Source organism: Nerophis ophidion, linkage group LG08, assembly GCF_033978795.1.
Source record: "Nerophis ophidion isolate RoL-2023_Sa linkage group LG08, RoL_Noph_v1.0, whole genome shotgun sequence".
Classification (NCBI taxonomy): domain Eukaryota; kingdom Metazoa; phylum Chordata; class Actinopteri; order Syngnathiformes; family Syngnathidae; genus Nerophis; species Nerophis ophidion.
Window position 1 is genome coordinate 41,712,841 of NC_084618.1, and position 16,933 is coordinate 41,729,773.

At 38.5% G+C, this 16,933-nt stretch overlaps 2 protein-coding genes across 2 annotated transcripts in view; one reads left to right on the top strand and one right to left on the bottom strand.

The window, feature by feature from the left end:
* lix1l (limb and CNS expressed 1 like) overlaps window positions 1-9,014 on the bottom strand; it is a 15,344-nt gene extending 6,330 nt beyond the window's left edge. Inside the window, exons 1-3 of the mRNA XM_061908586.1 lie at window positions 8,469-9,014; window positions 3,597-3,760; window positions 3,356-3,496 (exon numbers count right to left, since the gene is read on the bottom strand). Coding sequence (XP_061764570.1) covers window positions 3,356-3,496; window positions 3,597-3,760; window positions 8,469-8,817 — 654 coding nt within the window. The 5' untranslated portion in view covers window positions 8,818-9,014. The remainder of the gene's footprint in view (window positions 1-3,355; window positions 3,497-3,596; window positions 3,761-8,468) is intronic.
* A 4,511-nt stretch (window positions 9,015-13,525) lies between these two features.
* LOC133557791 (type-4 ice-structuring protein LS-12-like) lies at window positions 13,526-16,561 on the top strand. Its single transcript, XM_061908587.1, has 4 exons — window positions 13,526-13,610; window positions 14,823-14,894; window positions 14,972-15,098; window positions 16,208-16,561. The coding sequence occupies exons 2-4, from the start codon at window positions 14,846-14,848 to the stop codon at window positions 16,419-16,421; spliced, it is 390 nt and encodes a 129-aa protein (XP_061764571.1). The 5' UTR covers window positions 13,526-13,610; window positions 14,823-14,845; the 3' UTR covers window positions 16,422-16,561.
* The last annotated feature ends 372 nt before the right edge of the window (window positions 16,562-16,933 follow it).

Genomic DNA, 16,933 nt, shown 5'->3' on the forward strand with positions numbered 1-16,933 from the left:
CACTAAATAACTCACGATCATAAAGACGCTACTTCGTTGCTACGTGTCATACAACCGGTCACACCGATGGTGTTAGTTGTAAGTTGTATTGTTGCTTTGTACAAAAAACAAGGTAGTTTATCAAGGCAGGACCAAATTTATTTTCTTCTGCTGCTCTGGAAGGACAGAATAAACTCTGGGTGGCTGCTCTGGAAGGACAGAATAAACTCTTTGTGGGTGGCTTTGTTACTCCTTCCCCTATCACTTGATTATGCACATTCGCAAGATCTCTTAAAAGTCAGCGCTTTTTGCTGCACGACGGAGCGACAACAGAACGCGGTGATGCCGGTCCGTGGTCGTTTCAGATTCAGTGGAAATTCAGGTGAAGTTGCACTCACAGCGAGGACGACAATGGATGTGAACCATGTCTGAAAGACGTGCTAAAGTGAAAGTGGACACTTAATTTGTAACATGATCCAAGATGGCTAATGCAACCCCCTATGGTTGTTATTATTTTGGTTGAAAGGATTACTTTTTCAGCTGATTATGAAGCCCTAACCCTAACTTATGCAGTATTTTTTTCTGATTTCAGTGTTACGTATTCTCTCCAGCTTCACTTCCTATTTAGACACACTTCTCTTCTGTCGTCATGAGCGTGGGCATGTCTAAGTGGATGAGACTTAGACTTAAGCTCAATTCGAATACCCCTCTTTAGCCCTTGTTTTTGCACTCTTCTTGGTTTATGCGTTTACGTCAACCAAAAGGGCAAAGTACCTCCCTCCAAGCAAAGTTAACTTGTAGACCTCCCTACACGATCAAGTGAGAGGAAAAAGATGGCAGACGAGAAACCCAGAGAAGCGTACAAATCTAAATAAGCATAAATAATTATTTTCATAATTAATGACACTGGTGGTTTAGTCAGACTTTAAATCTTTGCTTTCACATAAATATTGGCTTCGAAGGGAAATACACAAACATACAAACCCGTTTCCTTATGAGTTGGGAAATTGTGTTAGGTGTAAATATAAACAGAATACTATGATTTGCCAATCATTTTCAACCCATATTCAGTTGAATATGCTACAAAGACAACATACTTGATGTTCAAACTGATAAAAATATATTTTTTACAAATAATCATTAACTTTAGAATTTGATGCCAGCAACACGTGACAAAGAAGTTGGAAACGGTGGCAATAAATACTGATAAAGTTGAGGAATGCTCATCAAACACTTATTTGGAACATCCCACAAGTGTGCAGGCTAATTGGGAACAGGTTGGTGCCATGATTGGGTACAAAAACAGCTTCCCAAAAAATTCTGTCTTTCACAAGAGTGCAATTGCAAGAAATGTAGGGATTTCAACATCTACGGTCCATAATATCATCAAAAGGTTCAGAGAATCTGCTCACTCCACAAAAGCGGCATGGCCGGAAACCAACATTGAATGACTGAGACCTTTGATCCTTCAGACGGCACTGTATCAAAAACAGACATCAATCTCTAAAGGATATCACCACTTGGGCTCAGGAAAACTTCAGAAAACCACTGTCACTAAATACAGTTTGTCACTTCATCTGTAAGTGAAAGTTAAAGCTCTACTATGCAAAGCGACAGCCATTTATCAACATCCAGAAACGCAGCCGGCTTCTATGGGCCCGAGATCATATAAGATGGAGTGATGCAAAGTGGAAAAGTGTTCTGTGGTCTGACGAGTCCACAATTCAAATTGTTTTTGGAAATATTTGACATCGTATCATCCGGACCAAAGGGGAAGCGAACCATCCAGACTGTTATCGACGCAAAGTTCAAAAGCCAGCATCTGTGATGGTATGGGGGTGCATTAGTGCCAAAGACATGGGTAACTTACACATCTGTGAAGGCACCATTAATGCTGAAAGGTACATACAGGTTTTGGAACAACATATGCTGCCATTTAAGCGCCGTCTTTTTCATGGACGCCCCTGCTTATTTCAGCAAGACAATGCCAAGCCACATTTAGCACGTGTTACGACAGCGTGGCTTCGTAAAAACAAGAGTGCGGGTACATTCCTGGCCCGCCTGCAGTCCAGACCTGTCTCCCATCGAAAATGTGCATTATGAAGCGTAAAATACGACAGCGGAGACCCCGGACCATTGAACAACTGAAGCTCTACATAAAACAAGAATGGGAAAGAATTCCACTATCAAAGCTTCAACAATTAGTTTCCTCAGTTCCCAAACGTTTATTGATTGTTAAAAGAAAAGGTGATGTAACAGTGGTGAACATTACCTTCCCAACTACTTTGGCACGTGTTGATGCCATGAAATTCTAAGATAATTATTTGCAAAAAAAATACAAGTTTATGAGTTTGAACATCAATTATCTTGTCTTTGTAGTGCATTCAATTGAATATGGGTTGAAAAGGATTTGCAAATCATTGTATTCCGTTTATATTTACATCTAACACAATTTCCCAACTCATATGGAAACGGGGTTTGTATTTTACATACCACATAGTTAGCACTTGCATAATTCGCCAAAACGTTGTCTTCTAAACAGTCTTCTTCTTAATAAAGACAGGCGAAAAAAATTATAAAAAAGCACAAGCAAAGCCGAACATCACATGTGACGGCATCTTTAAAGTAAACAAACATTTATCGCATCTGCCTTACGTCACTGCTGGCAAACAGCGACTCGATCGACGTCCGTATGCATAGAGGAGTATTTGCAATACTCCGCCATGGTACTAGATGCTAGAGCCAAGGGCGAGGGACAAGTAAGAGAGGGGAGGGGGAAGGACAATTCCAAATTAGGCTTAAATTGGGTGCGATTTAAGAGTTTCTGCGGCCACAGCTAGATGTACTTGGCTACACTACGCATTGTTTTAAAGTTAAAGTTAAAGTACCAATGATTGTCACATACACACTAGGTGTGGCAAAATTATTCTCTGCATTTGACCCATCACCCTTGATCACCCCCTGGGAAGTGGGAGGAGCAGTGAGCAGCAGCGGTGGCCGCGCCCGGGAATAATTTTTGGTGATTTTACCCCCAATTCCAACCCTTGATGCTGAGTGTCAAGCAGGGCGGTAATGGGTCCCATTTTTATAGTTTTTGGTATGACTCGGCTGGGGTTTGAACTCACGACCTACCGATCTCATTAATGTTGGCGCTTTTATATGGACATCGAAAAACATTACTTTAGCGAGAAAAAATTGGGAATTCTACTGGTTGCTACGCGTCATATAACAGATCACATTCTTATGCTGTGACGTTAGCATCTTTGTCGGCGAGCAGGTCTTCCAAACCATTTTCCCCTTAACCCACAGGTAGGGCCACTATAAAAGAGAACTGCCAATATTATTTATATGAGCATGGAGTGAGACAGTCAATTACGTTGAAGGACGCCAAAGCCTCGCTGACGCTCTTCTCTATGAATTCGTCTGTGATGCGTCGGGATGGGTGTTCGTTAAAAACAGAGTTCATGAGGGCGATTTTGGCTGCGCTGCGCCTGGCTTCAGCCTTGGTGGGACAGAACTGTTAAAGAGAGGAGAAAAAAAAAGGATGAGAGTTGCATTTCAAGAGTGTTTGCTCATGAAACAAGGGGCCGAGTTAAGCATTAGTGCAGATGTCATACTTGGAAGCTTCCGAAGCAGCTGCCTCCCGGGAGGCTCACGTAGCAGACATACGGCGGGCTGTTGGACGGCACCATTTCGTAAACAACCAGCGCTCCGTTGCGTAGGTCGGCGCCTCGGCTGAGCTTCATCTGCCAGAACTCCTGCAGGGCCTCCACTACGTTGACTGCAGAAACAGGAGAGAAGCTTCATGGAGGGTGGAGCACGTCCACGTTTATTGAACAGGCAGCAAAAAAAAGAGCCATAAAGTGGTTTTGGACGGGTCCAAGGAGGAGATAGCGGCCAACGTGGGCGGCCTGCTTCTGAGCTTGGCTGAGTAAACATTTGTGTTCTCACACAGTAAATCATGACGCAGCGACCAATTCTTTATTGACTTGGCCTTAGGATGATCAGCCACATCCGAGTTCTTCGGGTTATTAAGGATTCACAACTATGCCAGTACATTTCATTCTGCACAGTTCATTATGCCCCGCAAACTAAGATAATGAGCATTTTGTAGAATGAATACTTCTCTGACATCATAGTGACAACTGTATTGCTTCGAATAGATCAAAAATATATTCACTACAAAGCTCACCTACAATCCTAATATTGTTATTGTTTGATTCAAGCAAAACTATGGAGGTTAATTTGTGTCTTTATTGCAAAAATGTTTTTGGAAACGGCATTTATGTACCTGACTTGTTTGCATCCACATTTTTTTGTTTGTTGCTTTTTTTTTTTTAAACAACCAATATTTATGCACTGAATTTTCGAACACTATTCAAACACATTATTTTTGCTCACAATCTTTATTCAATTAAATTGTCAGCAAAAAACAGTTTAGTACAGAAATTTGTGTTGCTCTTATTTAAAAATATATATGGTATACTGTATTTCTGCAGTAATATTTTTTACCCTGATTTCGTAGACTCAAATTATGCTGACAATTTAATTGGATACAAATTTGGGTGTCTAAAACATCTGTGTAAAGTCTGAAAAATTTAGTGCAGAAATATTCCTTCCTTTTGTTGAAGCAACCAATATTCTGCACTGCATTTTTTTCTGCACTGATTTTTTTGCACAGAATTTTAGAGCATTGCATTTTAACAAACTGAATTTTTAACCACACATTATTTAATTAAATTGTTTGCATAATTTGATGTAAAAAAATGTAATTTTCAAATTTTTAAACAAACAATTCAGTTCTATAAATTCAGTATTCAAAAAAGCTTTAATAATATAGACACAAATTAACCTTACAAAACAAAATAAATGTGCACAAATCATTTATAATTTCATATCATTGACCCTTAAAAACACTCACTATTTACACCATTGGATACACGCACAAATAAAGATGTCCCAATGCACAAGATGAATCCAAAAATCTACCTTTATAACTGTAATAATGCTCTGTTGTGATGGAATTTGTAGGTATCTGTACAATAATGGTTATAGTTTGTACAATAATGGTTTGACTGATTTGATTTAAATTTAGTCAAGAGGGTCAAATCAGTTCTTACACCACTGTGAGGCACAATAATAATGAACACATTGTTCTAATAATTTTTAAAGAATGTCTCTGTGAGGCCCAGTGTTTTTATTTTAAACAAATGGCCTGTAAGTAAAGAGCATTGTTTACAGAAATTATCTATTCTGAAGATAACAAGGCTATATATCATGGAATCTTAAAAACATATTTTCCTAGCCCAAATGTATTGAATTCACCCAACACAACATTAGCCACACTTCTCTATGCGCTTAGGCTTATTTGCTTTTTTTCTTTTTTGGTCTGGTTTTGCTCTACGCCACTACTTTTGATTGATTGATTGAAACTTTTATTAGTAGATTGCACAGTACAGTACAAATTCCTTACAATTGACCACTAAATGCTAACACCCGAATACGTTTTTCAACTAGTTTAAGTGGGGTCCACGTTAAACAATGCAATTCACAAAATGTACCTAAAATGCTGCCTTTACAAGTATAATATCAAGCGTGTCCCGACCCAATATTGATATCAGCAAAAAAAAAACATTTGTGATATAAGCACTACAGTCCTGCAGTGCGTTACTTGTGCAAAAATGGCCAGCCTGTTAACACCTAAATGTCCTCCAAAAAGCACACAAGGTTGGTCTTTTTTGTATTTTAGTCATTTACAAAGCACACAAGCTAGACATACGTAATACGTATCCTTAGTTGAATACTATTGCCGTTCATTGTTAATATAAACAAATATCAAATAATTCGTTGCATATCACTTACAGATGCAGTAGTCTCTGAGGCAGAAGGGTATTAAAAAGTATCCAGTAACAAAAGTGTCCACATCATTCATCCATCAATCCATTTTCTACCGCTTGTCCTAATGGGGTCTCAGGGGGTGGTGGAGCCTATCCCAGCAGCACATGGGTGGAAGGCGGTGTACACCCTGGACAAGTCGCCCCCGCATCTCACTTATATTCACACACTAGGGCCAATTTAGTGTTTCCAATCAACCTATTCCCAAGTGCATGTCTTTGGAGTTTGCAGTCACATGCAAACTCCACACAGACATAACCCAGGACCTTCGTATTGTGAGGCACACGTACTAACCCCTGTTCCACCGTGCTGCCATCAACTGACCCTAATTTAATTAATTATTGTAACCCCTATGCTTCACCAAAACCAACTTCAAAAGCATTGTCATGTATTAGTGTTTTTCATATCAACCTGGATTAATTCATTTGATAAAGCGTTTAACATTCCACACCATACAATAATAAAAGTATGTATTGATATCGTTTTGGATTAATATTGCTTTCGGCAAATACTGTAGGCTCCAATATTGGTATCACATGGTAAAAAATATGTTTTTATAAACAATAGTTACATACAAACCCCGTTTCCAAATGAGTCGGGAAATTGTGTAAGATGGAAATATAAACGTAATACAATGATTTGCAAATAATTTTCAACCCATATACAGTTGAATATGCTACAAAGACAACATATTTGATGTTCAAACTGATACACCTTTTTTTTGTGCAAATAATCATTAACTTTAGAATTTGATGCCAGCAACACGTGACAAAGAAGTTGGGAAAGGTGGCAATAAATACTGATAAAGTTGAGTAATGCTCATCAAACACTTACATGAAACATCCCACAGGTGTGCAGGCTAATTTGGAACAGTTGGGTGCCATGATTGGGTATAAAAGCAGCTGCCATAAAATGCTAAGTAATTCACAAACAAGGGTGGGGTGAGGGTCACCACTTTGTAAGCAAATTGTCGAACAGTTTTAGAGCAACATTTCTCAACGAGCTATTGCAAGGAATTTAGGGATTTTACCATCTACGGTCCATAAAATCATCAAAAAGTTCAGAGAATCTGGAGGAATCACTGCACGTAAGTGATGATATTACGGACTTTTGATCCCTCAGGCGGTACCGCATCAAAAACCGACAGTGTGTAAAGGATATCATCACATGGGCTCAGGGACACTTCATAAAACCACTGTCAGTAACTACAGTTGGTCTCTACATCTGTAAGTGCAAGTTAAAACTATACTATACAAAGCCAAACCCATTTATCAACAATATCCTGAAACGCTGCCGGCTTGGCTGGGCCCGAGCTCACCTAAGATGGACTGATGCAAAGTGGAAAGGTGTTCTGTGGTCTGACGAGTCTACATTTCAAATTATATTTGGAAACAGAGGACGTGGTGTCCTCCAGAAAAAAGAGGAAAATAACAATTCGGATTGTTATAGGCGCAAGGTTCAAAAGCCAGCATCTGTGATGGCATGGGGGTGTATTAGTGCCCAAGGCATGGGTAACTTACACATCTGTGAAGGAACCATTAGTGCTAAAAGGTCCATACAGGTTTTGGGGCAACATAAGTTGTCATCCAAGCAAATTATCATGGACGCCCCTGCTTATTCAGCAAGACAAGTGTTATAACAGCGTGGCTTCGTAAAAAAAGAGTGCGGGTACTTTCATGGCCCGCCTGCAGTCCAGACCTGTCTCCCATCAAAAATGTGTGGCGCATTATAAAGCGTAAAATACAACAGCGGAGACCCAGGACTATTGAACGACTGAAGCTCTACATAAAACAAGAATGGGAAAAAATTCCACTTTCGAAACTTCAACAATTACGTTTCCTCAGTTCCCAAACATTTATTGAGTGTTGTTAAAAGAAAAGGTGATGTAACACACTGGTGAACATCCCCTTTCCCGACTACTTTGGCATGCGTTGCAGCCATGAAGTTCTAAGTCAATTATTATTTGCAAAAAAAAAAATAGTTTGAACATCAAATATCTTGTCTTTGTAGTGCATTCATTTGAATATGGGTTAAAAGGGATTTGGTAATAATTGTATTGAAGTGAAGTGAATTATATTTATATAGCACTTTTCTTCCGTTTATATTTACATCTAACACAATTCCCCAACTCATATGGAAACGGGGTCTGTATATTGCAGGGCGTTGATTTTACCTATAAAATAGAGTTGAATTTTAGCAGTGTAAAGTGTTGAGTTTTAAGTTGCTTACTTACACATTTGTCTTGTATTAATGCACTTTTTCCACCTCAGAGTCAATGTACTATTTGTGCAGTGCCAGTACAGTTGGCAAAGTTGTTTGAAATGAAATAAAAGTCTACTGATCTTAAATGTAATCCCTTCTTATAAGATTTGGTACGGTACTTAATCCTATAATGAATTGGACTGAAGCAAATGTTACACTAATCAGTGAGATGTGCTGTAATTCAACTTTTTTTTAGAGTGCGAAAAAAACATGAGCATAGTTTGATGCGAGACGTGAAGGAATGTTGCTCGTGTTTATGATCCATTTCCAAACAAACAGACGCGCGCCGCTGAAAGTGTCAAAAAGTGTCGGTGAATTAAAAAGGTTCTTACCTCTCCCGTAGCCCTGAGTGTGTTTGGCGAAGCTGCGGACCACAGCCTCCACCGCCTCCTTCAGCACCGCCGGGTTCCCGGGGTTATATTGGCCGGGGACGGAGGGACCCAGGCCGGCTCCAACTCCGACGACTCCGCCGTAGAGGCTGTGGAGCTGCAGCGGCGGCGGCGGCGGCGGAGGCCCCGAGGAGACGGCGAGGGAGGCCGGGGAGGACAGGAGCGGCGGGATAGGCACCGTGACGCCGGGCCGGAGAGACGACGAGCGGAGGGTCCCTGTCGGCCCAGAACCGAAGCCGATGCCCGGTTGGAGCTTGTGATTCATGCGGATGTTGAGGACGTGAGAATCCATTGTCCAAAAGCCACGTTTGGAAGTCTTCGTCCGGTTGGGTTCGGAACCAAGTGAAGAGCGGGTTGGTTCTGGATTAAGAAAATCAAGAATTTAAGACTATTTAGGTGGGTTTGTCAGTCTGGACCCACAACTGTACTTGTCCGTTGTTCTGGGCTGCATCCTCTCTGGACTGCCATATGCTGCCTTTAAGGACACTCGTTAAACACATTTCGTCACCACAGCTGTAATTAAATGTATTTTGCCATTCGAACCAAAAAAACAACACTCATATCTCACACACAGCATTTAAATATCTGTATATTTTTTGTTAAAATAAATAAACACATGTTAAACTAAATTAGCTCCCAACTGTGAGTTTTCACAATTCAGATTTTTACATAGACCCTGAAGGCAGCAGTGGGAAGCAGAAATATTAGGCCAAAGAAATTTGAGCCTCCTCCTTGTGTTCCTTTCAGTCTGGCCCCTTACACACAGAACTCCAATTGTCATTAATTCCACTCCAAAAAGCCAGTTTGCGTCACAATTCATCAAGATAAAGGGTGATCATGAATTGATTAACGTGGACCCCGACTTAAACAAGCTGAAAAACTTATTCGGGTGTTACCATTTAGTGGTCAATTGTACGGAATATGTACTGTACTGTGCAATCTACTAATAAAAGTTTCAATCAATCAATCAACTCACAAGACTCCGCAGGAGCATCGACCAAATTAGTGGAGAAAAGAGAGGGATTGGAACATAAAGTTGTACTTTTTACCCTGTTTCTTCCTCCCCCTCTCTCATTTCTTGTGTAAATATTCTTTTTGTAATCTGGGAAGAAGCCAGAGGAGGAAAAAAATGGAACATTACTTTGAAAAGTAGATCCAGATTGCAGTAAACACACAACCTATCAGAATATTGTTTTGTTAATAGTCACAAATATGCAAATTATTGCCTTTCGGGACATTTTGTTCAATTTCTTCTGTGCAAATATGCAAAAGTATGAAACAAAAACCTTGTTTATGTGTTAGTGGTTTAAGAATAACAAATGTTATAAAATAACCCAATGTGAACCCTTCCCAAGGTCAATCATTTTAAAATGTTTCTAAGGTTTGCTCATGCCTTTGCATGAGGTCATGTGTGTATATTTTAGAAAACAAGCTAATTAGTTGAGTGCATAATAAACAACTTTTCTGCAGGTGTGGTCATAATACTTCTGTGTCTTTTCATGATAATTTGCCATCCAACCCAGTGATGAACACATGTTGAACACTTAAGGGGGAAAAGGCTGCACATTTCCACATCTGGCTTTGATCAAGGGCCTCTAGAATACAAAAGGGAGGCCATTGTTGTTTTATGTACGAGCACACGTGGTCTCCTGACGTTGGAAATATGCGTTTGTATCATCTCGGGGCTAGGGGCCACGGTGTGATCGAGGATTAATGACTTTACTGCAAGCTATAAAGATAGCCTGGCTGCCTGCAAAGCAAAGGTATAAAGGTTTGCATCCACATATCCTCTGGAGGTCTGTCACAATGGCACATGTGTAGAGTCAGCACTTTTTTTTTTTTAAGGGAAGGTATATATCATCAACTTAGCTTTACTATGTTGGTCCTAATGGATAGGCTTTAGAGTTGAGTGGACCGGAAGAGAATATTATAAAACCAATGAAAATGATAAAAAATATAGTCATGGTCAAAAGTTTACATACACTTGTAAAGAACAATGTAATGGCTGTCTTGACTTTCCAATAATTTCTACAACTCATGTTTTTTGTGATAGAGTGATTGGAGCACATACTTGTTAATCACAAAAAACATTCATAAAGTTTGGTTCTTTTATGAATTATGAGTCTACTGAAAATGTGACCAAATCTGCTGGGTCAAAAGTATACATACATCAAAGTTAGTATTTGGTTTCATGTCCCTTAGCAAGTTTCACTGCAATAAGACACTTTTGCTAGCCATCCACAAGCTTCTGGTTGAATTTTTGACCACTACTCTTGTAAAAATTGGTGCAGTTCAGCTAATGTTGTTGGATTTCTGTGGACCTTTTTCTTCAGCATCATCCACACGTTTAGGTCAGGACATTGGGAAGGCCATTCTAAAACATTAATTCTAGCCTGATTTAACCATTCCTTTACCACTTTTGACGTGTGTTTGGGGTCATTGTCCAGTTGGAACACCCAACTGTGCCCAAGACCCAACCTCGGCTGATGATTTTAGGTTGTCCTGAAGAATTTGGAGGTAATGACTGATCAGTCTTCCATTTTACAGGCCAAGATCCCTCAAATTGATCGAAAATTGTGATTGTTTTAATTGAATATTGTGATTGTGTTTAGATGAACTCATCCAAAGGTATTTTGTTGTTGTGCAAATCTACAATACATGAGAAATACAGTACAGCAGCTGGCGACCTGCGAACAAACTCGTAATCACTAACTCGTAGCTAATTGCTCTAGCTGTCAACTAGAGCGCTAATTGCCAGCTGAAATAAGCACATTATTCAATTGCTGGTCGCTAACGCAGCCAATCGCTAGATGTCTATCCATCCATCCATCCATTTTCGCGGGGGGCGCTGGTGCCTATCTCAGCTACAATCGGGCGGAAGGCAGGGTACACCCTGGACAAGTCGCCAACTCATCGCAGGGCCGCTAGATGTCTACTGAAGCCCTATTCATTAGCTATCTTAAATGTTAACATGAATATATATAAAAAATATTTAATTTTGTTTTATTTTAAACATCCAAGGCAGTGGTTCTCAACCTTTTTTCAGTGATGTACGCCCCCTGAATTTTTTTTCAATTCAAGTACCCCCTAATCAGAGCAAAGTAATTCTGGTTGAAAAAAAGAAATAAAGTAAAATACAGCACTATGTCATCAGTTTCTGATTTATTACATTGAATAACAGTGCAAAATATTGCTCATTTGTAATGGTCTTTCTTGAACTATTTGGAAAAAAAAGATATAAAAATAATTAAAAACTTGTTGAAAAATAAACAGGTGATTCAATTATAAATGAAGATTTCTACACATAGAAGTAATCATCAACTTAAAGTGCCCTCTTTGGGGATTGTAATAGAGATCCATTTGGATTATTGAACTTAATTCTAAACATTTCTTCACAAAAAAACAAATCTTTAACATCAATATTTATGGAACATGTCCACAAAAAAATCTAGCTGTCAACACTAAATATTGCATTGTTGTATTTTTTTCCCCAGTTTATGAACTTTCATATTTTGTTGAAGTATTATTCAATAAATATATTTATAAAGGATTTTTGAATTGTTTCTATTTTTACATTTTAAAAATATCACGTACCCCTTGGCATACCTTCAAGTACCCCCAGGGGTACACGTACCCCCATTTGAGAACCACTGATCTAAGGTATATGGAGTAGGATGGCAATGCCCCTACCATTTATAAACTACAGTAGTGTGTTGGATCAATTTTAATAGGTATTAAAATACATTTACATTTGTGGGAAAATGTAAATGTGGCATAAACATTTGTGTAATATTATGAAGCAATTATACTTAAATATTCAGATATTACAAACAGCTCCCTGAAGGCAGCCAAAAGTGTGATGTGGCCCATAATATAAATGAGTTTGACATCCCTCAGCTGGCCGGTGGTGATGGCGGCATATTTTTTTGGAGTAAAAATGTAACTGCGCAAGTGGCAAACAGCCAATTTAAAAAACAATAATTTAATAATTGATTAACATTAAAAGTAAATTAAGTTTTATTAGTATAGAAAACACTGTGATGATGGGGCGACTTGTCCAGGGTGCACCCCGCCTTCTGCCCGAAGGCAGCTGAGATAGGCTCCAGCACCCCCCCGCAGCTCCAAAAGGGACAAGCGGTAGAAAATGGATAGATGTATAGTATAGAAAACAGTCAAATAATTAATTTGGAATCAACAAAACAATTATGAAATAAGAACAATCTGTTTTGTTAAATCCTAGATTAAAAGCAAATTCAACATACAATATATTATATGCAATAATATATCAATTTCCCTAAATGTGTTATTACAAACTTATTATTATTAATAATAACAAATGTAGATTAAGTTGTATTAGTATTATTGAGTAATTGATTTAAAGTCAACAACACACAAAAGGTAAATAAAAATACTAAATAAGCATTGTATAATTCTAGATGAAAAGTAGATTCAATATGAATATTTTTTTTATTTAATTATTATTTTTTTAATAATAAAATATTTTTTACTGTTATCATTAATTAATGTACAATGTCAGATTAAAAATAAAATACTATAATTAAAACAAAAATTATCAGCATTGGTAAGCCGATATTATTTTTTAATTTTCCTGAAGGAACTCTCCTGAAGGAATCAATAAAGTACTATTATTACTGTACTACTAAAAAATGAATATAATAGGGTTTATGCAGCACTAAAGGGATACTGTGCTTTGGACTAGATTATGGGTATAACTTAAAACAGAAATCAGGAAATGACATAATGTGTTTTGTCAGGAAGCTGATGTGGAAGGATCAAAAGTTCCCTGCGCGAGGCCTCAATGTCATCGTTCTCTTACTAGTCATCGTGTTTGGTTTAATCAACATGATAAGAAAAAACACACAGTGACACACTTGGACTTTGATTCAATCTGTCCAAGTGGCAGTAAGAGCTGCAAGGGTCACCACAACAACCAATCACTTTTAGGCTATTTTATCTGGTCCAATTACAATCCCTCGTACAGCCTGCTGCCCCCCTGTGGGACTATAAGAAGTGTCTGAGCCCTGCAGGGAGCCACCATCCGGTCCAAATCCTCCTGCACTACAGGTATGTACCATGGAAAACGATTTTATCACTAATGTGTACGTTCTGCTTACTTGACTGTTTTCTTTTTCAATACATTGCCTAGTTTTAATGGCAATTGTATCAAACTTTACCATTTTTTATTTGCAAGGTCTATAAACTATGAGATTTTCATTTATGCTTTCACTCTTTAACCTCAGAACCAATTTGGTACCACTGAGTCATTTTAACCAAATATTTTGGATATTCTATTTATTTGAAGAAAGGACCGTTTTTGGACTTAAGTGTACTTTCTTTTTTTAAACAATCCTGCCTTGTTGCAAAAATAATGAAAATATACAGAGTCAATTCTAAAGTATAGCAACAAACGATTTTGGGGGAAATGCCATGTCTTTAGTGTCTAGGGTTCAGGGGTTCTTGTGACAAAAAAGGCCATAAAAAATATTATATTGTGTCTGTTTTTTGAAAATAGTTGATGCGCTAAAAGTAAAAAAAAACACAACACCTTATAGGTTGTCCTAACACATCATATTGTTTCTGTTTTTTGAAAAAAATTGATGCGCTAAAAGTAAAAAACAAAACACCTTATACTTCAAATGTTTCTTAATTTTATGAAAGGGACTGTGTTAGGACTTATGGGTGAAAAGTGTCCAAATTTTTCAACAAACTCACACTTGGTAATAGCGTAATTTTAAAAATGCCTAAAAATGTTACTTGAATTTGTCAAGTTAAAATATTCTACTTTGCAACACATTTATTTATAAAAACATTTTTTGCACATTTCCTGTTTTTTTCTTCTAAAAAAATACATCATAAAACATTCTGAAATATTAAAAATTCATATTATATGCAAAATACATTGTTAAAATTGATAAATGTATTTATTACATATTCAAATGATGCTGCTAAAATACTGCAACTTGACACATTTATTTTCACTATGTAATTTTAACCTGATGTATTTATCTTGTGTAATTTTAATTGTGGATGTTAAATGTGCCTTAAATGGACTACAAATGAGAATGGTGCTAAATTTGGTGCAGCCATCTTTTTAATTTAACTTCACAACAAATACAAATAGAAAAGTATATAACGATAAATGGATGATTAAGTCCAGGATTTTGCTTGGTGAAAGTGATTTTTTTTTTTTTTTTACATTTTTATTAGTTATGATATGGGCCAATTTGGGTCGAAAGGGTAAAAAGTGAAGCCGTTTTTTTTTTGTGTGTGTTTTAGGTCGTCCTCACCACTCTGCAACCATGAAATTCTCCATCATCGCCGCCTTCGTTGTATTCGCACTGGCTCAAGGTATATTGTCACCTTTTCAAGATACTCACTGTCATGTAATACAAAAATACTCACCCACGTTGCCCACTGTACCACAGGAAGCCTTGCACAGGACCCTGCAGCCGAGCTCCAGAAGATCAGCGAGTATTTTGAGAACATGAAGAACAAGATGACTGAGGAGCTAACCACCTTCATGCGCACCCAGGACCTGGGCAACCAAGCACAGTGAGTACATTTAACTTTTGTCACATATTAGATACCTGCACAATCAAAATATCAATTAAGGTAATGCTTAATATGTTTAATAGTGAATTTAGTTAGGAGTATATTATGCTGAGTTTAAATTTTGTAAAAAGGGGGTAATTACAACTACAACTCCATCCATCCATCCATCCATTTTCTACCGCTTATTCCCTTTCGGGGTCACGGGGGGCGCTGGCGCCTATCCCAGCTACAATCGGGCGGAACTCGATGCCTACAAACATTTGGGGTGCACACAATGTAATAGCGAATGGAGTGCAGGACTCACATGCAACCAGCAGAGGCACTGTTCATTCAGTCTCCACTAGTTTCTACTTGAAAAAGCATTTGTTACAAATTATGTATATCAAACATCAGTGCACAAATACCACTAGTAATACTTATAATACTAATACAACAATATTGTTATTTGCAATTCAAAATCTCAACTGGTCGTAGTAACACATTTAAAAAAATAAAGATTCTGCCAGGGCTTCACGGTGGCTGAGGGGTTAGGGCGTCTGCCCCAAAATACGAAGGTCCTGAGTAGTCAGGGTTCAATCCCGGGCTGGGGATCTTTCTGTGTGGAGTTTGCATGTCCTCCCCGTGAATGCGTGGGTTCCCTCCGGGTACTCCAGCTTCCTTCCACCTCCAAAGACATGCACCTGGGGATAGGTTGATTGGCAACACTAAATTGGCCCTAGTGTGTGAATGTGAGTGTGAATGTTGTCTATCTGTGTTGGCCCTGCGGTGAGGTGGCGACTTGTCCAGGGTGTACCCCGCCTTCCGCCCGATTGTAGGTGAGATAGGCACAAGCGCCCCCCGCGACACCAAAGAGAATAAGCGGTAGGAAATGGATGGATGGAAGATTCTGCCATTTAAATATAACCAACATTTCAGAAATTGTTAATATTCTGCAAACACAAAACATTTTCTGCCATTCAAAATAAATACAATGAGTTAATATCTTCGATACCCACCCCTAAAAATTTTAAATGAGAAAAAATACAGAGCAATTTATATATACTAAGATATGTTATTAAGAAAGTGATTTAGTTTAGACGTGATACATACCCATCCCTTCCACCCTGCAGGACATTCCTGGAGGAGCAGAAGACCCAGTTCGAACCCATGGTCGCCAAAATCCAGGAGCAGCTGAAGTCGGTCGTCACCAACGTTGAGGGACAGATCCAGCCAATGGCCGCCAACGTGCAGGCCCAGATCCAACCCATGGTGCAGAAGTTCCAGGAGCAGATGGAGGCCATCCTCAAGCAGCTGACCGACCAGACCAAGGCTATCACCAACTAAAGAAACCCTCGTCCTATTTTCCTCCATCATGGACTGACTTTTTTTGTGGCTTTTGGACTTTGCGTCTATTGTGACGCCTGGCTGAGAATAACTGGCCTGTGGTGCGTTTCATCTTTGCACCAATAAAAAGTTGAAACATACTTTCTACTGTTTCTATTTGTGAGGTTAACCATCAAACAAGCAAACACATTTGCAGAACCTTTACTTTTTAGTAAACCTTTCACCCTACCCCAAAACAGCTCAAGTGTTAAAAATAAAAAATATATACAAAAACAACACATTTCATCTAAATAAATAAAAAATATATTCTACAGCTATTTCAATGGTTTAAATTTGATCTGACAACCATATTCCCATATTTTATGGTAATTGTTTTTATATTTTATGGTGGTTTTGACTATTCTGTGATGTTTTACTCCTGTTATGATCAGATTCTTCCCGCAGTCAGTGCGTTGTAACTCCGGAAGCTCGTCGTATCCTAAAGAATGGGTAATACCAAAACAAGGAAAGCA